The following is a 26,568-nucleotide window of genomic DNA, read 5'->3' as shown; positions in this document are numbered from 1 at the left end:
CAATAACTCTTGTCAATGCATTCTGGAAGATATTTGAACTAATTGTCCATAAACACATATATTTTAATGTAAGAAATATCTTAAATGAGTCTCAACATGGTTTTTATAAGGGCAAGTCAATTGTAACGAATCTAATTCATTTTACAGACTTTACCTATAACGCACTGAAAAATAAATTGCAAGTCGATGCAATATACATAGATATATCAAAAGTTTTTGACTCTGTCAGTCATAAGTATCTCATTAGCAAGTTATCAAATATTGATTTGTCACCTTTGTACACTCGTTGGTTTGAAAGCTATCTGTCAAACAGAACTTACGAAGTTAAAATCGGACCTGTACATTCTAGTGTAGGCTATGTAAAAAACGGAATACCATAAGGATCGCCCTTGGGCCCTCTCTTATTTTCTTTATTTTTAAATGACCTGACAGAAAAAATAAAATACTCTAAAATTCTCCTATATGCTGACGATATGAAGTTGTTCAGATTAGTCAACAATGAGTTCGATAATTATTTACTGCAACAAGACTTAAATGCAGTAAACACGTGGTGTAGAAATAATTTTCTAAAAATTAACGATAAGAAAACAAAATTTATGACATACACCAATAAAACTCAATATTATGTCAGTAAATATGAGGTCAACGGTGTACAAATTGAGAAAGTAAACATTATTAAAAACCTAGGTATTACATTTGACAGTCAGTTAAAGTTTTCTAATCATATAAATTGTATTGTACAAGGTGCCAGAAGGATAATAGGTTTTATTTTTAAACAGTGGCCTGTATTTGAAAGAGATAAAACGTATGTATTTCTATATAAATTACTTGTAAGACCAAAATTAGAATTTGGTTCGGTAATTTGGAACAGCATTTCTAAAACTTTGACAAACAAGATTGCATCTGTGCAAAAATGTTTTATTCGACTGCTATGTTTTAAAATGAAAATGAGCTATTACTCACATAGTTATGAATATTAAATTGATTATTGGGGTTTAGAAAGCCTTATGAATAGACGAAAAAATTTCGACAGAGTATGCATGCAAAAAATACTAGATAACATTTATATCAGTGAATATTGTTTACAAAACATAGGTTTTAAAGTGCCAAATCATAGCATAAGAAATACCATGATTTTAGTTCCTCTGAATTGGAAATGTGAAATTTTAAAAAGATTGACACATTCTTTAAGCTCATTTTAGACTTATTGTATTAAACAATGTGAAAGTTTTATGTGATCTGACTGATAGTTTTTAATCAATGACGTTTAGAAACATTAAGCCAAATGTAATTTTATGACTGCTGTTCTTAGCTTCTTGTTGTTTTAGATGGATGGAAAACTTGATAACTTTTACTGCGTTGACAAGGAATTATTTCTGCTTAACTGACTTTTATCTACATTGTGTTTTATATTAGTACCCTTCTTTTTATTGTTTTCTTTCTTATTATTTATTTTTAGCAGTATCATTATTCCATTGCATACTCTGATACCAAGTGCTGTATTTTTGCCAAAAGCTGTTCGCAGCACTAAAATAAAGATTATTATTATTTCGGGGGGGCTTAAGCCCGGAAGCCACCCCCTAAATACGCCATTGTATATATATATATATATATATATATATAGTGAACTTAACAACCGATACTGCACAAAAACCACGCAACCTATTTAGATGAAACCAATTCTGAAGTATATATCGCCATCAAGCTTTTCATTATAACACTACGAAGATAAGCCCTCACTGCTTATCTTGTAACTAGCGCGTGCGCCTTTGATGCGTGTGGTCCCTGGTTTGGTTTCAGGAGGGAGAGCATAAAAATTTAATTTCATTATCATTCCAAAAACCACACCAAACCATTTGGTGTAACGGCCCATTTGTGAGCCTCTCCAACGCCATCCGCTAGCGACCTGCTGAACTACGTCCAGTCTAGCGGCGAGTACATGGTCAGCGCGCTGTGATGCTCTGTTTCTAACAGGCGCATCAGAGCTTTCTAGACCTAGTGGTCGTCATATCTTGTTTTCACGTGACTCCCCAGTTTGCCTCACAACGCTGGGTGGACGCCAAAATTGGAAAGTACCGGCCGGGAATCGAACCCGAGACTACGCGGACACGAGTTCAACGCTCTAACCGCTAGATTACGGTATTCCCCTTTCACTACATCAAATATCCATCTCCTTTAGCCTAAAGTGCATAACAGTGGAACATTAAACTTTAAAAAAAAAAAAAAGTAATAATAATTTTACTTTATTAGAAAGATGAAAGTATACACTACATGCTTAATAAGATATAGCTCAAAGTTAAGATCGGCTTTTAAACTTTAATTTTTGATTTAACTACAATATTGTCCAAAGATGATACAGAATATCAATCGCTAAATCATATCGAGCTGAACAACATGACATGCTTGAGAGTAAATTCCCATGCGCAATTTCCGAAAAAAACGAATGTATCCAGCGCTAAAAATATATCGTTCGCTGCCAACAATAATGCATGGTTTTTATTCCCCTGGAACAATTTATTTATTTATTTAAGTACTATTTAAAAAAACACCCACTGTTAACTGACAGATTGTGGCCATTATTATCTGTCTTCTAACAGTGATACATACTGTTAACAGTTACCCATATATTATTTGTAAATAAATAAATAAATAAATTTCTTCTTATTATTATTATTAGTATTATTCAAACAGTGGACCCTTAATATACTATACGGCATAACGCATTCGTGCCTTATGTTTCGGATACAAGTTTCAAATTGTAAATATTTGATAGTTAGAAAGGAACTTTCTCTCTTTAGCAACGATGTGATAATAGCGCGAAGTATAATTCTTTACTTTCCACGAAGGATGTGGTCGAAAAATTTGATAATCCTTATTGCAATCTTGTATACACCTGGTTTATTTTCCTCAAAATAATGTAACCATTTCAATAATTATTAAGAATTTAAGCATAAGAAGTTACTCAAAAATCAATTGGAGCAACTAGTTGGAAGATGTGATTTTACACACCAATTTATAACTTCAATCGCTTTCACCGAACAATTTGCTACTTATGGGTTATCAACTCTTTCGACCACACCTCTCACTTAACGAAGAATGTAGCTGTTACCAAATGACCTCACCTAACCAAATGATCCGAAGATTCCTCACATCCAGGTATATCTGTGACGCGACAATCTGGAGATGCCAGCAATTTAAGTGTTAGATCCACATTTACTTGCTCTGATTGAAGAATGCTATGATGCATTATTTCGGACGGAATAAGCGCAGTTTCTCCTTCGTTATCCATCGAAACGACATGCCCTAAAAGTAAACAAGGATGACAAATTGTGTTGTATTCATATGCTACTGCTATAATTTGTATAAACTGTTAATTGATATTATATAGTACTATATTGTAGAATAGAACACACAACAGAATAAAAATCTTATTTTGTCAAAGAATATTACTTACCTGCGATTAAAACCAGCCAATGAATATCTTCGAATAAATTATCTAGAATGCTCGTATCAGATATATTTATCGCTGTTGTACACATTCTCTCTAACAGCTCGCGAAGATGACTAGTTCTCTGTTCTAGCAGTTTTGCTAGCAAAGGCAACGTATGACTTGGAACCTGGAACAAAAGACATGTTCTTGTCTTTTTTTCAAATAGTAATCTTTTCATATATACATGCAATAATTGCTAAGAAAACGTCATTATAAAGCTCACAAAGAGATTGTTTCCGAACTATGGTGACAATTTTGAGATGCATCTACTTCAGGAAATTACATGATGCCACCATCGGTTATGTTCTGTTTGTTGGCTTTGCATTCTAGCTATTGCCCGGCATCAAAGCTTCCATTGGAAGAGGCTGATGCGCAGTGTACATATGCCCAGTCGCAATTACTTCTCCTTACAGAATTTCCTCGAGCGCCAATAATGTGGGGTCTCCACTGTGCCACGGTGCGTTTGCGAGTCAAAGGCGCAACAGTCCATCGGTGAGGCATTTAGAAATTTCACTTATACGTAAGAAGGAAATGGCATGGATATCAGTTTCTTCTGCCGTAAGGAAGAGGACCGTCGAATAAAAGGTACGGCTTGATGCAGGCATACCGACTTGTTTTCCTCTCACAGAGCGTTAATCTCATCATAATTGGAATTCATCTTGGTATCTTTGGCTACATGGTGTATCTTTAACTTTCCATTGCAACAGAATAGACCAAGAAACCCTAGCTAACACTATGCTAGAACTACCAACTTCGGAAGTCTTTAACACGTTCTCTGTTGAAAATTGTACTGGCCTGTTATACACATTGAGGTGTATACAAACCTAATGTGTCAGGTACGACTGTTAACAAGCGTCTCTGAACACATTCATTTCAACGCTTCTAGAATCCAAATCACGATTGATTAGTCTAAATTGTTTTGGAGGATGTTCCAACACGGTTTGCAATATCTCTCTGTGTATCTGGGTTCTTCCCTATGATGAGAACCTGCACTTTCCTGATAGTAGCTGGCGTACTTCTCGTAGCAAGATTGGAGTTAAATCGTTTTCGCTCTACAGAATCGCCCCATTCCTCGCCGTTCCTGTCCCTTTTTAATACACACAGTGAATTCACGTTGCCTGCATATCTTGACTAGGGCACTGTATAACTGTGTTTGCCATAACAAAGTATCGTTATGTAGCTTTCTCAGTGGCAACATTTTCGTGTTTGGTGGCATTCCACTACACGAAAATTTACCATACCTATCAGGAATGAACTGAGGCACAATGTATTTAAACTACTGGTGGTCATTCATTTCGCGCTAGGCGGAGCTACTATTGCTTGTCAAAATCATCACTTAGATCGGAAACTATCTCTGGAGAAACCTCAAAAGTAGAGAATACGGAAAATCAAATTGCTAAACTTTAAAATAACTAAAATAATAAAATAACGCATTCTTCTTGTAGATATTAGCATATGAAATAATTAATTTCCTTCCAGTATTAATCGGTTGAAATATGTTATTACGTTATTAAAATGGATCTCCATAACAGCATAGACGGGAAAAAATCCGCAATTACATTAAAATAAAATAAAATAGAAACACAAGAATACTCCTAAGTTCAAGCACTATTTAATTAGAAATGTACTTTTAGGATGAACTGACTCTATCTATTTTGAAAATGGAACATACTAACCACTCCATAGACAGGTAAACGGTTCCTCTTCATAATTCGGATTAAATGTGTTCTTTTCCAAAAGGACTAAAGTACTCGCGACAGAATAGAGGTAACTATAAGGTTAAAAGTGAAAATAAGGTGACAAATAAAAACGCCATTACTACTTTCCCATTACAATTTATTCTATCACTATGTACCAATAAACTCATAGGTGACCACATTCCCACATCCACCGCGTCATGAACAACCACACCATTATCTTGCACTGTTATTTTGTTTCCGTTTTATTATTATTATTATTATTATTATTATTATTATTATTATTATTATTATTATTATTATTATTATTATTATTATCGAATAACTAACAACGTAACCGGAAAGATTCCCTCGTCATTTATTTAATGATTATAAATGAACTTAATAGTATTATTATTACTTCTATTTATTCGAATATTCCAGGCTTCGTTAACTTGCCTATTTACAGTATTATCCCACGTAAATATGAAAGCTTCACCATTCAAAATATTCCAGGTTTCAGATTAACGAAGACTGGAACATAATTAAGAAATTCAATTGATTTCATTGAAACTTGGGCTATTTGGAAATCCTAACTAACTTCGATTGTAATTGAAATAAGCAATATATTAATCTTATTAAGTACCAGGCAAGTTTTCCGATGAGTAGCAAGAGCAAAATGACACCAAACGACATGCACAATGTATACAGAAACATAGTCACCCTAAAGATAGCTATTTTTAAATAGTGATCAAACAAAATTCTGATTAATGATCTATAGAGATTTTCATTTTAACTTTGTGTTTTACTTCAAAAACCTACATTGTACTCGTAAATTATTTTGCCCTTTCGAGAAGGGACAAGATTTGGTTAAAAATATAAAGAGAAATCTTGTAGAAGCCTATGGTACGTTCATTTTTTAATTATCTGTAAAATGCTCCAGCGTAGATTTGACATGATTACCTTGTTGAAGAATGAGGAATAGCATGCATTAGTAAGAATACATACCAATGATATTACTCCTTGATTATTAAAATTTTAATTCAGTTGGATATCAATTTCGGGACCTCCCGAGCACAATAACGCACAACACTTGTGCCCCCGTTCTACACTTCACTCTACTTCACCACGTTCTACACGTCTTGAAAAATTCTGAACTTCTCTCAGCACAAACAATGAAACTAATAGCTATATTTCATTCAATCACAGCACTAAATCGAAGAAATAAGAATGGATCAGACCAACCTGCCTTCCAAATACACCTATTGTTTGCAACTGTTCTTTAAATTTTATTCTATCATCTTCTTCGGTTTCCTCTATGTCTTCTGCTTCTGGTCCCTGAAATTTAGAAGAAAAAGTAAGATCAATATGAGCAGCATAAACAATAAGATAACTGACGTCAGAAATATCGACAAAATTGAATTTCTTTTTACTTGTTTAACATCGTATTTAAACTACTTTACACTGATATGAGTGGTTATACATACACTCTTCTTGAAACTCCCTGAAACATAAAAACAAAAAGAGTGGGTTGCATTAGTTTTATTTGCACAGTCCTCCCCGCTTGTCTAGTGACTAGCGCGAACGCCTTTGGTGGACGTAGTTCCGGGTTGGATTACATTGAAATTTGAAGGCATTACGGTGGTTAGAATTCCACCTTAAACTATAGGCCACGTTTCACATAGTTTCGATGCTCAAAAAGAACGCTAAATTTCATTAAACAAACTTTATTTCTACAAGTCTTATCTTCATTTCCAGTACATGCAAAGTTTTACACAGCTTTAATTCCTCCAAGGAGCAAGGAAAAAACTTAAGACAATGCAAGATCTTTTCTAACTCACTGGATTCTATTGGAGCCTTGCAGCCTTCCTGCAATGATAAATACTCATCATCATAACACCCGATTACAGCATCTTGCCAGGTCTGGGTAGGTACATTAGTCTCTCTAGCTAGTTTTCACTCCATTACTCTTAATCCTATACCTTTTCTAATTTTATTCTTCTGTTTACATCCTTTTGTACTTCACGAGGCCAAGTAGAAACTTTTTTGGGAAAACGTTTAATTCCTCCATTCTACCAGGGAAGCAAGAAAGTTCGTGCGCTTTTATACTATGAAAGAAAACTGTCAATTACAGGGTTTTAACGGTTTATTTATTCGGCAAAATAGCCTCCATTTGCTTCTACAACCTTCTCTCAGCGCTCAACAAGCTTGTAAATGCCAGTTTTGTAGAATATTTGTTCCCGAGACTCGAAAAACTCAGCAACTGCATTTTTGACGTCTTGTTCAGTCTTGAACTGCCTGCCATGCATAAAGTTGTCCATGGCCAAGAATAAATGGTAATCCGAAGAGGCGACATCCGGGGAGAAGGGAGGATGAGGTAGAAGCTCCCAACCAAGTTCTGAGATTACCTCCAGCATCTGTTTTGCGGTGTAAGGGTGCGCGTTGTTCTGGTGATAGAGCACACCTCTTCTGTTCACTAGTACTGGCTGTTTCTGGGTCAGTTTGGTGGCTATTATTCTCAGTTGTGATGAGTACACATCTTTGGTAATTGTCTTAACACGTTCCAAGAATTCGTAGTGCACGATACCGTTTGTAGTCCACCAAACACAGAGCAAAACCTTGCGTTGATGGATGTTCGGTTTTGCAGTCAAAGGCTTCGGATCATTCGGTGATAGCCAATGGTATGACCGTTTTTTATTGTCATACATGACCCACTTCTCGTCACAAGTTAATATACGGTCCAAAATTGGACAGATTTTGTGTCTCGTCAACAAAGATGAACAGATATTCAGTCTTAGAACTTGGCTCGTAGCGGTCAGGTGGTGAGGGACCCACTGACCCAGTTTCCAAGTCTTCCCCAACTGATGCAGACTTACCCGAATGGTTTCCCTGCTTACCTTGAATCGGTGAGCAAGTTTCTCACATGTTTGACTGGAATCATCTTCAATAGCGGCCTTCAGGTGGTCCATATCCACTGATTTAGGCCTCCCAGAGCGAGGCTTATCTTGCAAGGTCTCGTCACCAGTTGAAAAGGTCTGTAACCATTTTTGTGCTGTACGTTTGCTTATTACACCCTCTCCGAACGCAACACATATTTTTCTAGCTGCTTCTGCACCATTTGTCCCCAATTTAAACTCGTAAAGCAAACAAGCTCTAAGAACTTCATTTGACACTGACATGATCACGAGCGATTTTTACATACTAACAAATGCGTTGTTGTATTCACCGTGGCTGATGCGTCAATGAATAAGCTTTCCCAAACAGTCAAAACTTTCATGCTACGGCGACATATGTCCCCGTATGTCCGACGGGACGTCCCCGACTTCATTTCTACTGCTGATTGGCCTTCTAGCAGCCCGGACCTTAACCCGTTGGACTACAAACTTTGGGCAGTCCTTCAGGCAAAGGTCTGCCATAAACGGCATTCATCTGTTGACAGTCTGTAACAATCCTTCCCCAGAGCAGTGAACAATCTCCCCATGGACGTGGTGCGTAATGCCATTGATCAGTGGCCGGACAGACTTCGTGCCTGCATCAAGGCCAAGGGGCGGACATTTCGAAAAATGATTCGTGCGTCAGGTGTACAACATATCAATGTAAAACATGACCAAAATAAATTGCCTTGGTGTTAATACTCTCTGTGTTATTCACATTCAAACCTGTGACAGTATTTATGATATATACAAGGTGAGTGAAAATAAGTGTTACAAGCCAATATCTCGCGAACTATACATCAAATAAGAAAAATGTTAAGAGTCAATGTATAATACAGAGGGGCCTAAAAATGAGTCAAACACGAGGTTCCCCCGCCCCTCATTTTAGGGGGAGGGGGTGTAGGTGAAATTTTCAAATGGGAACATAGGTCGAGTGATACCTCGTTCGAAAGAGCTTGGAAAATTGAACAATTTTTATAGGAAACAATTTTTGATATGGACCACCGTTTTCAAGATGCCCCCCCCCCCCCCAATAGTCCTGTAGCAGATAAAATTTCCAGTACTTATAAATCTGAAACGGCTGAGTAGAAAATTATGAAACAAAAAATGAAAAAGGAAAAAGACATAGGCAACGTAGAATGGTGTTGTCGCGGTGTCCCTAGGCCCCCATCATGGGGCCCCGGGACCAACTTGAAAATTTCAAATGGGAATATAGGTCGAGTGATACCTTGATTGATAGATCGTGGAAAACCAAACAGCTTAGTACAAAATTTGTTTACATTTCGGACAAGCCTGTTTCAAAATGGCCGCTGGAAATGGTTCCTCATTCAGATACAACGCGCAGTGTTCAATCTGAGTGTTACAAGTCAATATCCAGCGAACTATCCATCAAGTAAGAAATATGTTAAGAGTCAATGTACAACACAGATAGGCCTAAAAATGGGTCAAACACGAGGTCCTAATTTTGTACTAAGCTGTTTGATATTTCACGATCTATCAAAGAAGGTATCACTCGCCCTATGTTGCCATTTGGAAATTCCACATACACCCCTTCCTCCAAAATGTAGGGCGGAGGAACCTCGTGTTTAACCCATATTTTAGGCCGTCTGTATTGCACATTGACTCTTAACACTTTTCTTATTTCATGCATAGTTCGCGGGATATTGGCGAACAAGGAAGGTATTACTCAACCTATATTCCTATTTGAAATTTTCAAGTTGGTCCCGGGACCCCAAGATGGTGCCCTGGGGACACCGCAACAATACCATTCCACGTTGCCTATGGATTTTTCCTTTTTCTTTTTTTGTTTCACCGTTTTCAACTCAGCCGTTTCTGATTTACAAGTACTGGAAATTTTATTAATACAGGACCATTTTTGAGGGCCATCTTGAAAACGTGCCCCATATCAAAAATTGTTTCCTACAAAAATTGTTCAATTTTCCAAGCTCTTTCGAACGAGGTATCACTCGACCTATGTTCCCATTTGAAAATTTCACCTACACCCCCTTCCCCCAAAATGAGGGGCGGGAGAACCTCGTGTTTGACTCATTTTTTTAAGCCCCTCTGTATTGTACATTGACTCTTAACATTTTTCTTATTTGATGTATAGTTCGCGAGGGATTGACTTGTAACACTTATTTTGACACACCCTATATATATATATATATATATATATATATATATATATAAAATTTAAATTACAGTTACATATCATAGACTGAAGAGCAGAAAATGGAATCAAGATAGAAGACAGAAAGAAATAAAAACATCTGGATGATGTACGAGAAGGCTATTGCAAAGTGCCAGAATGAGATCGAAAGAAAATATTAATGAGACACGTGAATTAGTAAAAGTGTAGATGTGGGAACAAGAAACTCACTACTGTAAAATCCTCTCTTCCTAACTTCCTTACACGTGAATTAGTAGAAGTATAGATGTGGGAACAAGAAACTCACTACTATAAAATCCTCTTTTCCTAACTTCCTTACTCAATATCATTTTTCTCCATTCCCTATAGAAACTAATGAATCTTGCTTCGCTCATGCACAACTCAAAACATCATCGGAGACCAGAAACGCTTCCATATCCAACCCAAAATGGTTTATCAACGGCATCTCAACTCTCACGCCCACATTACGTAAAAATCGTGTTTATGTCCTCATCTGTATATATAAAAATTAAATTGATACTGTATGTCGTCTTTTCACCATAAAACGGCTGAACCGATTGCAATTAATTTTTGAACATAGCACCTTAGTCGAGCTGGATTTTTTATTATTTCACTTTGGTAATCAACTATTCACAAGTTAAGATAATTGATCACCAAAGTGTCCATTGTATTGCAATGGAGCTAACTCCTCATTATTGCGGCTAGTCACTCACTGTGCATATGAACTGAATTTAATTTCCATAGAAACTTGTACAGACGTTGTAAGATACAACAATCAGGCCAACCACGTTGTTTATATTTTTCATTATTGCGTTGAGTTGAATTTCAGTTTAGCGTCCCTTTCAGCAGCGAGGCTATTTGAGACGTGGACCTACTGATTAACGTGGAATCCGAACCACATGAGCTCCCGCCGGGAATCGAATCATTATTGCGTTATTGCCCTATTATTTACATTTTTATTTTATTTCTCCTATATACGTAGGCTGATTAATAAAGATTGATCATCAGTATTTATAAGGTGAATACAATAGCAAGGCACAGAGAGCAAAACACGTCCGCGTAGTGGAAGAAGAGACAAATAGATAGAGCAAGTTTGAAGGCCATGACGTCAGGAACGTTGGCAGCCGTTCAAGCACATGCAGTTTCAGTTTTGCATAAAGCAACATGGAAGTGACACGCGAAGAACAGTACAGATATTCTGTTGACTATCTTGCAAAGATCAACGTTTCGTGTGTACCCCCATCCTCCATATAGTCCTGATTTAGCAACTTCTGATTTCTTCCTTTCTCAAACTTTGAAGAATCATCTCCGAGGACGGCGTTTCGCATGTTCAGGGGCAATCGTTAAACCTGCGGAGGCGATTTTGAAGGATCTGTCCAAAAATTGCTTCCAGCATGTCTTTGATGACTGACAAATGTTGTGACAAATGCATTGCAAGTGATGGGGACTACTTTAAAAAAGACCATCTACATTTGGAGGATTAGTAAGGTAATTATGTTTTATTCATTTATGATCATTCTTTATTGATCAGCCCTCGTATTAATTTTTCTTCGTGTTAGATCTTTTTCAGACCATGCAATTTTCAGTTAGAATGTTATTTTTTTCGCTGATCTCAGAGAAACAGGCTGAATGAAACTTCCCAAGATAAGCGACTGAAAAGATTATCATTATTTGTGTACGGATACTGTTCTTAGGAGGCCAAGATAGGATTTATTGTATTAGTAACAATTATAGACAATTATAATGTTCGCGATACTTGACCACCAAAGTGTCTATTGAATATCACTGGAAAGAAGATGGGCACTCCGGCCAGTGCAACAACAAAAAAATTGCCAATCTGTTCAAATCATTTTCAACTTTCATAGATCAATCATAGTTTTTAAAGATTTTTATTATTACTTTCACTTGCATTTAGATCTATTTATACATTTATGAAAATGCCAGCCAGAAAAGGTCAAATCTTGAACATATCTCAGGAGAAGCTTATCAAATGAAGGTAGTCCGCAAAAAATGAGCACAGCTCGATTACAAGTCGCCGTTTGATGTCGGAGAAAACTAAATCACAGAATGAAAGCAACACAAACAGTTGAACAATGGCAAAACAAACTGACAGTAGAATTTCAACAAATTAAAGACAGACCAGATTAAGATGGGCCCGTTATCGAAACATAGACGTTCAAAGACGTTTTCGGACGTGGCATTCCTATATTATGTTCAACCAACTTTGTTACATCCAGATCTCTTTGCTATCGGTGCTATGTAAGTCACATGCACACTTGCAATGCTTTGAAATCAGAAAGTGAAACAGTAGAAATGCATTACTCCAAAGGGAAAGTGACACTGCCAGAGATGAACGCACTTTTAACTGGCAATCATTCACAATCAAAGTGTTTTATCACGAACAGAAAACCATAATAGCTAATTTTACATTATATATCTTGATACAACTAACTATAAAAAATAAGCAAGAAAGGAATTTCACGAACGACCAAAGAAACCGTTACCTTTGAGAGCTCAAGTGTGACATTGTTAAACATTAAATAAGATGTTACATAAAACTATTTTACTACCTTACGAAAGGCATATTCGCTCTTTCCAAATGTATAAACCTACATGCACTACGAAAGTTTTAAATTTTTACTAATAAAAAATAAACTTACCAAACCTCTTGTACCATCAGGTGGTGAAAGGTGACACTGTAAGTAGGAATTAAGAATCTGAATTGAAGACTGTTTACAGTATTCCTTTGGCAAAACTTGACTATCATGTAAAAGTGAAATCCACGCTTCCAACATATGATCAAATGCTTCCATATATAGATGATCTTCTGAATGCATCTGGAAATAGAAATAAAAATAAATAAATAAATAAATAAAGCAGAAATATGACAAATTTAAGGATTTTGTATGTAGCCGAAGTATATTTAAGAAAGGAAAAAAAAAATCATTTTTCTACTACTTGAAACTGTTCAAACTCAGGGGCAGCTTCGGTTTACCACATTCTCCCAATGCACAGTGGTCCGAAACGCCGCAAAACCTGCGCAAAAATCCAAAATGTCAAGTACTGGAGTATGGAGTATGAGTAGCATACACGTTTAGTCCATACAATAGTGCATTCAAAAACAGCATTAAGTATTTTTTAAATACGAATAGAACGAACATGTAGAGAAGTAAAGTTCGTGTAATGTGTAATTAGAAGTTTGCTGTACAGGAACTGGAAGCAATACTACAACACCACTCAGCGTCTCCGTTTAAGAACACAAGTGAACGAAAAGGGAAACCCCATGAAACAGAAACTGTAGGGAAGTAGCAATGAGAGGAAGTATATAACTGCTCTCCAGAAACGAACCTGGAGGAATAATGTCATATACAATCTTAGCATATAAGTAGTAGGAGAAATTGACTGTAGTGGTGATAAATCGTTGAATTATAAAAAAAATTACCAAGAGGTACCAGTAAGATTCCTGCATAGGTGTGAAGGACAACATGTATAGGTAACGTACATAACAAAAATTGTTGCACATGTTTGCACATTTTCAGACTAGTCACCTGTTAACATGGGTCAGTACATAAAACAATGCATAATTTGACCCATACTATATCCGCATTATGTACTGTCTTGACACGTTTCGCTTTTCATTTGGTCTTTATCAGAAGGAAGATAGGTGAATTACTAAACCGCACATCGTTCGCTGCACTTTCGAGGGAGAATGGTTTGAGAACAGTATGTATAGGACGTGCAATAGTGGAACTTTCTTTAGCTTCAGTTGCCAGCTCCACAAATGGTAACTTTGCAGGTGCATTAACCCAATCAGAATATCGTTCAAGAAACCTATCAACCATTCTGGAACAACTATCTAGTCCCTGGAAAATCTTGGTGCAAAACACTTTGATAGCTGTCTTTATCTCTTTGCACTTTTCTGCATTATCCTGAATTCGCAGCTTTCCTATAATGTACTCTTCCAAGTGTCCTTTTTGTTCAGAATGATGTTTGTCAGCCTTTACCCTCATTACGTTCAAAAGGTATCTTCTGGTAGGCCTAAACGCCATTATTCCTGAAAAAAGCAGATAATAAACACCACTTTCTGAATTTAACAAGCACAAAGACTAATGTGTACAATATCAAAGCAATTAGGCCTGAAAAGAAAATCTACATTAGATTGCGATTTCCACTGTTGCACGTCCTATACATACTGTTCTCAAACCATTTTCCCTCGAAAGTGCAGCGAACGATTTGCGGTTTAGTAATTCACCTATCTTCCTTCTGATAAAGACCAAATGAAAAGCGAAACGTGTCAAGACAGTACATAATGCGGATATAGTATGGGTCAAATTATACATTGTTTTATGTACTGACCCATGTTAACAGGTGACTAGTCTGAAAATGTGCAAACATGTGCAACAATTTTTGTTATGTACGTTACCTATACATGTTGTCCTTCACACCTATGCAGGAATCTTACTGGTACCTCTTGGTAATTTTTTTATAATTCAACGATTTATCACCACTACAGTCAATTTCTCCTACTACTTATATGCTAAGATTGTATATGACATTATTCCTCCAGGTTCGTTTCTGGAGAGCAGTTATATACTTCCTCTCATTGCTACTTCCCTACAGTTTCTGTTTCATGGGGTTTCCCTTTTCGTTCACTTGTGTTCTTAAACGGAGACGCTGTGTGGTGTTGTAGTATTGCTTCCAGTTCCTGTACAGCAAACTTCTAATTACACATTACACGAACTTTACTTCTCTACATGTTCGTTCTATTCGTATTTAAAAAATATTTAATGCTGTTTTTGAATGCACTATTGTATGGACTAAACGTGTATGCTACTCATACTCCATACTCCAGTACTTGACATTTTGGATTTTTGCGCAGGTTTTGCGGCGTTTCGGACCACTGTGCAATGTGGCAAAAAATACAATTAATATGTATCAAGAATAACTGCTATTTCGATTTATGGAAAACTAAGGAAAGAGTTCAGTCTTCGTAATAGTACCTTCAGCTTATTAAATTATTAAAATTGACTACACACAATGTAACCTTTCTAACGCGAAATGGGGTTCAACTGGACCCCAGCTCTTATTTTTAATATATGAGAAAACAGTATTTTGAAAGATATCGATTTATAAATATTATAAATGTATTCTACTTCATGATTAAATAAATAATATTTCCCATAAAGCAACCAATATTAGTATTAAAAACTAATACATCCATTTAGGTGACACCTCCTAGTATTTGGTATAAATAGTAATAAATGTTCTTTGAAGTTGGCAATAAATGTAGAGAAATACAGCATGAACACAAAAGTAGTCTCTGATTTTAAGCTGTCGTATCAATAGTTATATGAATATTTTTGGAGAAATTTTGTCGGAACCTCAGTTAAGTCAAAACATTTTCACATCTTTCTTTTCAGAATCACTAGTTCAAACTTAGGCAGAGGTACCCAGAGGGCAGTGATGTCGAAAATGGAGTTTACTCCACAGCAAAGAAGCTGATACACGCTAGAACTTGCCAAAAATGTTGTGACATGCAGCGTTTATTTAAACGGAACTTTGATGTTGATCCACTTATACCAAAACTCCATTGTGAAGTGGCATAAAACATTCAGTAAGACTGGAGCATCTGTATTTTTTGTGTGGTGTCAGAGCGTCGAGTGAACAGTCCATTTTTCTTTGAGGAACAATTAATCACAGGTGAAAGCTACTTAAGAATGCTACATGACTGGTTAATTCCTTAACTTGCTGCAGAAGGAGGTATACATTATACAATAAGATGGGGAATCTGGCGTCATCTGTACGCAGTTTTCTGAACGACAACTTACCAAACTGATGGATAGGATGAGTTGGATCCAATGATCAGCATTTTGCAAGTTGCTCTGAAGATCACTGGACTTAACCATGTGCGACTTTTACCTTTAGGGGTCTATCTACCTCCACTAACCCAAAACCCTGAATGATCTTGAAGAACGCACCTGTGCAGCTGCATCACATCGGGTATGCTTAAGGACGTGGTTGGAGTTCCATTACCGTCTCCATGAAAGCCGGTAACAGGTACAGCGCACATCGTGTTCGTGATTCTAATCAAAATAATTTAAAAAAAACTTTTTGAGTTTATGTAAATATTATAAACGTTTGGGCAGGATAGCCCTTGCGGTACTATAGTTAATGAATTTCGAAATCATAATATCAAACTGACTATTTTTGCCGACTGACATTGGCTGTCGTGTGTTTACTTTTGTCATATCCTTTTTTTAAAATACAGTTTTTTTTTTTTCCAGTATTTAATGCATTAAGTGTACGTCAACTCAATCTGGTTTCTGGATTTCATAGATCCAGTTAATTATATACGTAAACTGCACCTTAGGTGTTATTTAACAGAACAGAAAATACCTAACTCAACAAACATTAAAAAAGGTGCTTCAGTAGTTTGTGTGTCGAATGTCCTCTTTTTCTACTTGTGTTTATCTGATTTTTGTTGTGTTAAAATATGTTATCCAATTTCTTTACGATTACTTCTTAATGGCATTGACGTGTGCAGCTGAACCAACGAAAATATTAGAGATATGAAAACTACTCTTTTACAAAATTATTATTATTCTAGTTTTCCATATACTGTTTCTGCAAAAGAAAAATAAATGAATCTATAAATAAAAATAAAATGCATTCAGAAATGTTCAAAGGAATCATAAAATATTACCTAGGAATAACATTTTTATTACTGTTTCTTGACTATCCTATAACTTCTGTATATTTCTACTTCCGGTCACAACTACTGCACTATACTGACCAGAAACACTAATACGTATCGTATAAATTATAAGGTTGGATTTCCGTGAAAGTACTTTAAAGTGGGATTCTAATATTTGAGCTTGCACTTAATAAGCACACTTGTTGACTTCACAGAACAACGTACAAAGTGAAATAAGAAAACTTACAGCTTCTTCCTGTGCAGCTTTCTCCGCAAACTTGCACGACAAATCAGTCAGCTGTTCCAGAAATGACTGCAATAAATCTGCCGGGAGTCCGATAATTACTGTTGGTGGAAAAAACAGAACAAGCTTCCTTACAATGTTTGATATTCCCAGAGCTTCTTTGTCCAGAATGTTAACCCTATACGAAGTAAAATAAAACACATAGAGTTCTTGAAACAAACAAAGCTATAAATATTATTTCAAGCTATAAATATTATCATATGGTTCAATTTTCTTAATATATATCAAATAAGAGCAGGAAGCATCTTACGTTTGGTATCAAATTATTAATGAAGGGGGGGGGGGATATTGCAAAGACTGTGTATTTATTTTAATGATGTGCATTACTTCAACAGAAACATGATACTCAAGAGTATCAAACAAAAACATCAAACATGTTTCAATTATTTTATCAATACTCATTATTTCTATTTTTTATTATATTTTTAACAACATTGCTGATATTTTGTGAGACTTCGAGAAACCGTAATCCGCTTCGCTTCTGGGAAAGTTATGGAATAAAGCCCATGTTAAAATACCATTCCCCGTTCGAATTCGAATTTTATTTTCTGTCAACCTCTTTTGTCAAAGAGAGACTAACGAAGCACGCAAACTCTTTCATCACAGTGTTGTAGAAAGGACTTCACTCTTTCGTTTATGACTAAATAAAACGGTTATATCAGGATGGGATATCTCGACGCAATAGATTTAATTTGAACTACAAATCGGTGCATTTGTTACATCGATAGACTTACGCTTTGAAATACGTTGGGCTTTGTTCTTATGCGTTTTCTTAACGAACTTTTTTGATTCGTTACTTCTAATCTTCGCACCAGAACAACAAGGTTTATGAAAACTACTTGTAAGTATACACACAAACTTTTCTGATTTTCAAGATACCTGATAAAATATATCTACTTATAAGAGCTATAGGACACATATAGAAAAGTGACACCTTATGACTCTGTGTTTGTTACTTTAATTGAATATTGTTTTCCTCTCTGGCAACATCTTCAGCACCATTTCTATTACTGCGTTACCGGATCCTTATCTTTATATCTCTTGTTGTAGTTTTTGTTTTGTTTTAAAGAACAATTTGTGCAGAGTATTCCTTAGACTTAATTTCGGCCTTTGATTACCTTGAATGACTGTCCTTGTGTTTACAGTCAATTCGCTACTTTCAGAAAAAAAATATATTGTTAAAATTTATATTTAAGGGAAATTTCACAATATGTCATTAACTTATTGTGGTTGTTTCTAAATTTACTTTAGTTTGCTAGAAGAAATGTCACACAATAAGAGTCCAACCACTTAACTTCTAAAAATCACAAAGTTTGCGGAGTGTTAAATCTGCCAGCGAAATTAGTGTTCACAACAGCCAGAAAGTGAATTGAGGGACAACCATATTAGATCAATAAATTAGAGACATGTTGTGGAGTTCTGCATAAATATTAACAATAGTATTTTCACACACACACACAAAGTGAACTGACTATAAATAGCGAGATAATCATTAAGGGTAATCAAAAACAGAAATTAAGTCTAAGAAATTCTCTGTACGAATTATTCTTTCACAAAACAAAAACCACAATAAGAAATGTAAAGGTAAGAATCAGGTGACGCAGTAATAGATATGGTGCTGAAGATGTTCCCTGAGAGGAAAGCAATATTCAATTAAAGTAAAGAGTACGGTGGGACCAAGTAAATCACTTTTCTTATACTTCATGCAAGTTTGATTTTACTGGAGTCATGTACTTATAACCGTCACTAGGTTATAGAAGTTTTTTGTGGACGCTCTGTATATTTTGGAAAGACAGTAATATTTTTTTCGATTTATACTATATTCTGCGACGCCAATAAGTTCTTTCTTCGATGGGAACAGTTTTCTTCCTACGCAACAAGAAAAAGGACAAGGAAGTCTTTCATCGTTTATTCATATATATATCTAAAACGCTATTTTGTGGTGAGAACATTTCAGTGAGCGACGAAACTTCTCAGTGTTTCTCCCTGACTTATTAATATGCAAAAACTATGTTCTATGGTGATTTGGAACTGAATTACGTGTATTATCTAATCATTTATGGAAATACTGCGATCTAGAGCACATCAGGCGCAGAAACGACTGGATGGCACCAGCCATATCGCTTTAGCAGCCCGTTATCTAAATGTTCCCACAGTCAAGTTATCGCAATGTCTTGTGCATCCTGGCCAGTGGACTAACATTAACGTTAACTCTTTTTTATGTTTTATTTGCATGTACATACAGGTGATTTAACCTGAGTGCTTTTGAGAATGAACTGCCAACATTGATCAGTGGCTCATTGTAGCTCGTATCTCAAACCTCTAAGTTCGAGATGTGTTACTCCAAGTTTCGAGGCAGCAACCACACAAGTCGCGTCGAGCATCAAGTATAATGTTGTGGTAAGGGGTATACGTTATTAGCCACTAGCCAATGACTTAATCGTGGCTAGCCCCAATCAGTAAGTCCTAGGTTCACATACCTTGTGAGTCAAAGTTATAAACGTGCCCTCCAACATTATCATTCCACTTTGGAGATTACCTATTTTTACTGAGGATAAACGTCAACATTTGAGGATTGTTTGGAGCAGCAACTATATTACTTCCTGGGATTATCCAGGCGACTTTTCCCCAGTGCTAATCCCCCAAGTGCGTTAGTGGTGTGAGAAAAGTATATCTAGTGAATCATCTTTATCTTCAATCCTAATACATAAAGTGACAAAGGGCTAAAGTATAATGAGAAAGTAAAGTGTGATTTTATTAAAGGAAATAATTATACATATGCAGTGTTGAGTGTTGTGATTATTTTTCTAATCCGTTATTTTTTTCTTTAAATAGTATTTTAATAAATAAGCATAGTGTCGTTTAATCCAGTGTGTTTTTGTTGTGGGTATGAATAATGTTTGTGTGTGTTGTGGTCTGAGTGACCGTCTGATCGTCCGTGAGGTTTTCGAGACGAGACATCCGAACCTCTCCGTGTCTAATAACCATCTCATTATTTAGACGAGCAGGCAATTTAAAGATAATTTTGTAATCCCTTTTAGGAGATGTCCTTCAACGCCTTACCCAGGTAAGTCCAGGTATCCGGAACATACTCATTGATAGGACCACGGAGGACAGACCCCGGAAAATAGTTATATAAATAAATGGTACAGCGACCCGATACCAGGCGATCACAGAAAATGCCGCCCGAACAGAGACAACGAATCGATTATAGAAAATGGCGACCGAACCAGTGACCAGAATCGAGACGGTTGATGCTCGAATACTTATAACATCAATATTTTAATACATCATTTCTTTTCAGCTTAGTACCAGGAATTTGAAAAAAAAAAAAAAATTTCTTTTAGGTGACTCTAATCATGTTATAGTGATAATTTATATCATTTTGTTCAAAATGGTAACCACAGGAAAAAAGAAAACAAACAATAGGCAACTTTCAATTTATTTTCAGCTACCACGAAGGAAAGGCAGAACTACGCATTTTTTTAAATCTTTCTTTCAACTGTTAGGTGATCAACATGTATTAATTTTCCTTTCCTTTTGTTTTCAGACTGCTACGTTCAGCGAAAAGTAGCTATCACGTTTTTTTTTGTTTTTTGTTTTTGTTTTTGTTTTGATAAGACAGCCGCTGGATTTTCGACCACCTGTGTTTATGTTTGCGAATAACGGATTCTTTCCTTTTCCCATTTGTTTGCTCATCCTCATACCTCATACATTCAGCTAAGTATTAGAGTTGCAAACCTTATTAACAACTTACTTTTAGTTTAATGTCATTCATTTTTTATTTAAGATGTTTGAATTTCAGACTTTTAATAAATATTTACACGCATCTTATATGCGTAGGGAAATTGCATTTATCCAAAAGCAATTTGAGTTAGTGGCGTAGCTCCGCATCCCCAGCTAGTGGGAAGATACTTTTGGCCTTATAATAGAATCTTTTATTGTTTTAAATTTATTTTTATTTTAATTTTATTTTATTTTTTTTTAGAATCCCTTCCCACTTTCTAAATTCTTAAATGTGTTACTATATGTGATTTATAATTAATATTTGATTTTCATTTTAGAATCTTTAAAAAAAAATGTATCGAGATGCCCAGGATAAGAAAATTTTTAGTTGTTAATTATATATGCATTTGTATATTTGTAATTGAAATTTAGTAGTAATTTCATGCGTGGAATATGAAACTTTAATATTGTTTTTTTTTTTTCCTTTACAGTAACCCGTAACTAAGCATGTGTATTCTTAGGTTAATTTTTTTCAGTGTATTTTATCGTCTAGTAATATTCCGGTGAATATTTTAGTGTTTATGAACCGTAATTATATTATGTGTACTTGTATGGTAATATGAATTACAAGATTAGCCAGTTTAGAAGTTATTCTAGCCCCTTCATCAAGCATATGATTCACGCATTCATCAAAGCCGTCTTCCGCAAAATATATTTCCATTCTTGGCTACTCTCTCCAGGGTTTCCTCAAATTTTTGTAAACTATTTTCCCGGACAAGTTAGTTTAATTATTACGTTTTTTTCGTAACTCCATTACATTATACAATGAAAAACCACACTCAAAAATTCTATCATTCTACTTTTAAATTTCTGTAATTCCTGAATTGTCCTTAAACTTCCATGCTTTCGACTCTCCGTCATATTTTAATTTGCAGCATATTCATTTGTTGATCACTAACGTACTTGACAACGTGTTTCTGTACCACACAGCTCTTCCCTTGGTAAATCCGTTCAATTTTTATTCCTTGATGTTTCCACTATTTTTTTTTTCTGCTTTTAATCCCCGTGACCAAGATTCCAGGAGAGAGTCGAAAGCTTGGAAGTTCAGGAATTACAGAAATCTTATAGAATGACCGATTAGTTTAGTTAGATACCTAAACTAAAAGGGCACTAACTTTCTCTTAATTAGGTCGACCTAGAAAAATGTGTTACCAAATATATATATTAATCGGACTATGCGATGAGATATGGAATTATACGAGAACATATACACAGTATTAAGACTATCAGCTGTTGAGGATTTTCACGGTTCAACTCTAAAGACTGTCATTAGATATTGACAAAATTTATATGGAACCTGCCAGAAAGCATACTCTTTGGAATTAAAAAAAAAAGAATGATCAAAATTAGTACATCCGTGTTGAAGTTATGCATGAGCATGTACATAATGAAGTCGGTTAATTACGATATTAACGCTATCAACCGTTCAAGTGTTTCATGGTCTAGCTCCGATGACTATAATCAGATTCTATTGAAATCTATATGAACACATTTTTTAAAACAAAAAACAAATCAACAAAATTGGCGCACCTATGTCGAAATTATGACTAATCATACACATAATTATGGACTGAACACTGTCAGTCATTGACAAATTTCATGGTCTAGCTCCGAAGACTACTGTTAGATCCTCATGACATTTACGTGGTACAACCAGAAAAGAATACTCTTTCAAACAAACATAAAATCATTAAAATCGGTGCACCTGGGTCGAAGAGTTATGCTTGAATATACGCTCAACATACACACACATATATATATAGGGTTATTACAAATGATTACTCAGGTTTTAATTAAATATTATAACTTCAAATATTTAATGCTCACCTATTTGTACCAATAACCAATTGTGGTGGGACAGTAGCCCGCTTAATTATTTTTTAACACGCTAGGTGTCCGACCTAGTAAAGGTGTGTGGCACAGGAAGAGGGGAAAGAATTTATATGCAAACATATGTAAAATCCTTTCCTAACACCTTTACCTTCAGGAATGTATATATTTTTATAAAAAAAATATTTACTTTACTTTCAAATAATATAAAAAAAAAGAAAATTTTGAAAATTAGCCGGTAGAGCAAAAAAACTGTTTACTTTTTATATTTTTGGAAGCGTGAGCTCCATGTTTAAAGTTTGGTATTCCTTTTAGACTTTTTTTGACACGTGGACTTATGACTTATAACTGCCACCTTTAGGTATTAAAGAATATATGCTTTTATGTGATTACCATAAGATTTTGAAATATTTGGCATTGATGAAACCAGACTTTATTAACCTGAAAAAGAACAGATAAGTAAATTTGGTACTTACCAATACTGATGAAACAAACGGCTAAAAGACAACTACTTCATATTTACTAAAATGATGAGGTATTTATTTTAAAACACTACCACTTGCACACTATTTGATATATATATATAACTTGGCGATTATATTTGAGATATTTAGGAAAAAAAACGAAGTTTTTTTTTTTAAAGCGAGATTTGAAAAAAAAATTATATAGATATATAGTTTAGCGCTGTAGATTTTACTTAGATTTTACTGTAGATTTGAGTACTTTATAAGAATGTTATTTCACTTTTTTATTTTATGATAAATTGCACCAAGTTACTGTTTATTGTGCTTGCAGTAACGATGGTTTTACAAGTCTTTATATGAAATTTCTTAATAGTAGCATTTAGGCTTTTAACAAGTTCTTTTTGCCTGTTTTATTTTAATGCTACAATAGTGAACCGAAGCATTTACAAAGTTTATACATTGTGTGTTTATTTGGCACTGAGGAGATTGAAGAAACTTAAAAAAAAACTTGCTCTTAAAAAAATGAAAAACTGAGTTAAAACTTGCTTTTGGATACTGATATTATTATAGATGCACATTTAATGTTTAGTTTGCAGTAATGTTTTTTTTTTTTTTTTTTTTTTTGTTTTACATTATTTTATTAGGAAACTAAGAAAACTGAAAAACAATTTTTTTTTTCTGTAATTTTGAATTGAGCAACCATTATTAGTAAAGACACTGTTTAAGTTAACACACAAAACACTTTTCCTCCAGAGAGAGACGAAAAACGAACCGTGTTGTCCCAAATGCGGAACCTTCAATACCTTTTACTAGAGGCCCGCAGAAATTTATGCAAATATACTTTCCAGGTCGATCTGTAAGTACTGGATGCATTTTTCCTGTGTAATAGCAAGTGGGTGGATTTGCCTTTTGGCAAATTGGGCATGAATTACAATACTTGCGTATTGATTGTTTTATCTTAGGCCATACATAATTTTTACTGAGTTGTGGGACTAATTTACTGGCTGACAAATGGCCATTTTTATTGTGATAATATTTTAATAGAGGATTTATTATTACTTTTGGTATACAAATGCGTACTCCTAAATTATTTCTTTTACATAGTTTTCTGTTTAAAACTTTATATGAATGGTATTTTTCTCGAACATGTTTAGATCCAACATCTCTTTTTATTTGGGATTTAATGCTGCCATAGAACGAGTTAGAAGTTTGTAATTTTGGCAACATTGATATTAGATTTTTTAATTTACACGGAATTTTTTCAAGGATGCTCATTAGAGATTTTTTCAAAACAGGTTTGGCATTGATATTAAAGTTAAAATTTTCATTAGGTACTCCAGTTAGAGCAAAATAATTATCAAGATCGAGAAGAAAATTATAAGTGTTTGTTTTATTTTCAGTGCCTTGATAACTAGGCAAGCTTAGATCCCGATGAATATAGGAATTCATCGCTGTTGCTAGTTGTGTAGACTGACTATCAATATTTAACACAGATGTTACAGGTTGCATAATGGCAGGCGAAACTATTGTATTTGATACAGTTTGAGTACACGATGGTAAAGACTGTTTTAGTGGAATGCCTGTGTTGGATACTGATTTTTCGTGATTTGATTCCAAGTTTAATCTAGAAGAAATCATTTCTTCTATTGCTTCCATTTTTTCATTTACTCGTGTATTTACACTTTCAATGTTCTTGCGTAACTGTTCGGTTACATTTGCTTGCACTGACGTAATGTTCGTAAGTTTTTTGTCTACATTTGCCCTATTTCTCTCTACTTGATTTAATACACTTTGATTTTTTTCCTTTAGACTAGCTAATTTAGTGCCTACATCTATTTTAATTTTTTTGATAATTTTGTTTGTGCTCTCAAGGTTTCCGGCTACCTCTCCTAACGCTCCGTTTAATTGACATGCAGTACGTTTAAGATCATTACGAAGCTGTTGTTTTGTACTCTCTAATGATCTGTTGAGCCTACTTTCCAACTTTTTATACGCATTCTTTAAGTTATGCCTAGTATTTATTACTTCCACGTTATTGTTTTTTATTTTCGAATTCAGTTCCGAAATTTTATTATCTAACTCTTGATACGTTTGGTTTAACTTCGTCCCTAATTCCTGCACTTCTTTTCTAATCTCTACATGTGTGTTTTTCATTTTTTGCTGTATCTCAAGCTGTGACCTGTCTATTTTGCTGTTCAATTCTTGTTGCATTTTCTTCAGGAATTTTAGTACTGGGTCAATATGATCCCTATCTCTATTGTCTACTTTATCTGTTTTTGACTTATTACCCTCCATGTTACTACTGCTTTCTACATTAGTATTTCCTATCTCTTCTTCTATCCTATCTTCTATTACATCATTCATAAGGAACGATGAAGATTGCTCATCATTTAAATTCCTAAGCTCTTCCATTCTTCTGGCTTTTAATTTTGTAATGACCATCAATTCCTATTGTAATAGTGAGTATCTTAAAATAAAAATTCTCTAAAATTATCTCAACAATATAATTTTTCTAAATTTATTTTCCCCCTTGAACTATGAAACTTTTTTTTTTTTTTTTACACCAATACTCTTAGTTAACACACATATATAACATCATAAAAAACATTTATAATAGCAATCAATGTTTTTGGAAAGTATTTTTTTTATTAGGATAAAATATTAAGCAACAAATTTATACGAATCTACTGGTAATCACACTCACTACTTATGCGTTTTATTCTGAAGCATAATCATTGCTACTACGCTGATGTACCGAATTTGTGTAAAATAACTCTGGACAGAAGCGTAGTAATTGCCCCACGCTGGGCGCCAATTTATTTTGTGGTGGGACAGTAGCCCGCTTAATTATTTTTTAACACGCTAGGTGTCCGACCTAGTAAAGGTGTGTGGCACAGGAAGAGGGGAAAGAATTTATATGCAAACATATGTAAAATCCTTTCCTAACACCTTTACCTTCAGGAATGTATATATTTTTATAAAAAAAAATATTTACTTTACTTTCAAATAATATAAAAAAAAGAAAATTTTGAAAATTAGCCGGTAGAGCAAAAAAACTGTTTACTTTTTATATTTTTGGAAGCGTGAGCTCCATGTTTAAAGTTTGGTATTCCTTTTAGACTTTTTTTGACACGTGGACTTATGACTTATAACTGCCACCTTTAGGTATTAAAGAATATATGCTTCTATGTGATTACCATAAGATTTTGAAATATTTGGCA

The 26,568-nt window shown here is 34.8% G+C and overlaps 1 protein-coding gene across 1 annotated transcript in view; it reads right to left on the bottom strand.

Annotated features, from left to right (window-relative positions):
• LOC145693182 (exportin-4-like) overlaps positions 1-26,568 on the bottom strand; it is a 102,083-nt gene that overhangs the window by 32,501 nt on the left and 43,014 nt on the right. The window contains exons 9-13 of the mRNA XM_081768954.1: positions 17,211-17,385; positions 12,930-13,106; positions 6,412-6,504; positions 3,455-3,617; positions 3,123-3,303 (exon numbers count right to left, since the gene is read on the bottom strand). Coding sequence (XP_081625080.1) covers positions 3,123-3,303; positions 3,455-3,617; positions 6,412-6,504; positions 12,930-13,106; positions 17,211-17,385 — 789 coding nt within the window. The remainder of the gene's footprint in view (positions 1-3,122; positions 3,304-3,454; positions 3,618-6,411; positions 6,505-12,929; positions 13,107-17,210; positions 17,386-26,568) is intronic.

Source organism: Thermobia domestica, chromosome 1 (assembly GCF_964235325.1).
Source record: "Thermobia domestica chromosome 1, izTheDome1.hap1.1, whole genome shotgun sequence".
NCBI lineage: Eukaryota > Metazoa > Arthropoda > Insecta > Zygentoma > Lepismatidae > Thermobia > Thermobia domestica.
The sequence above is the reverse complement of the archived record's forward strand: the minus strand, read 5'-3'. Positions and strand labels throughout refer to the sequence as shown.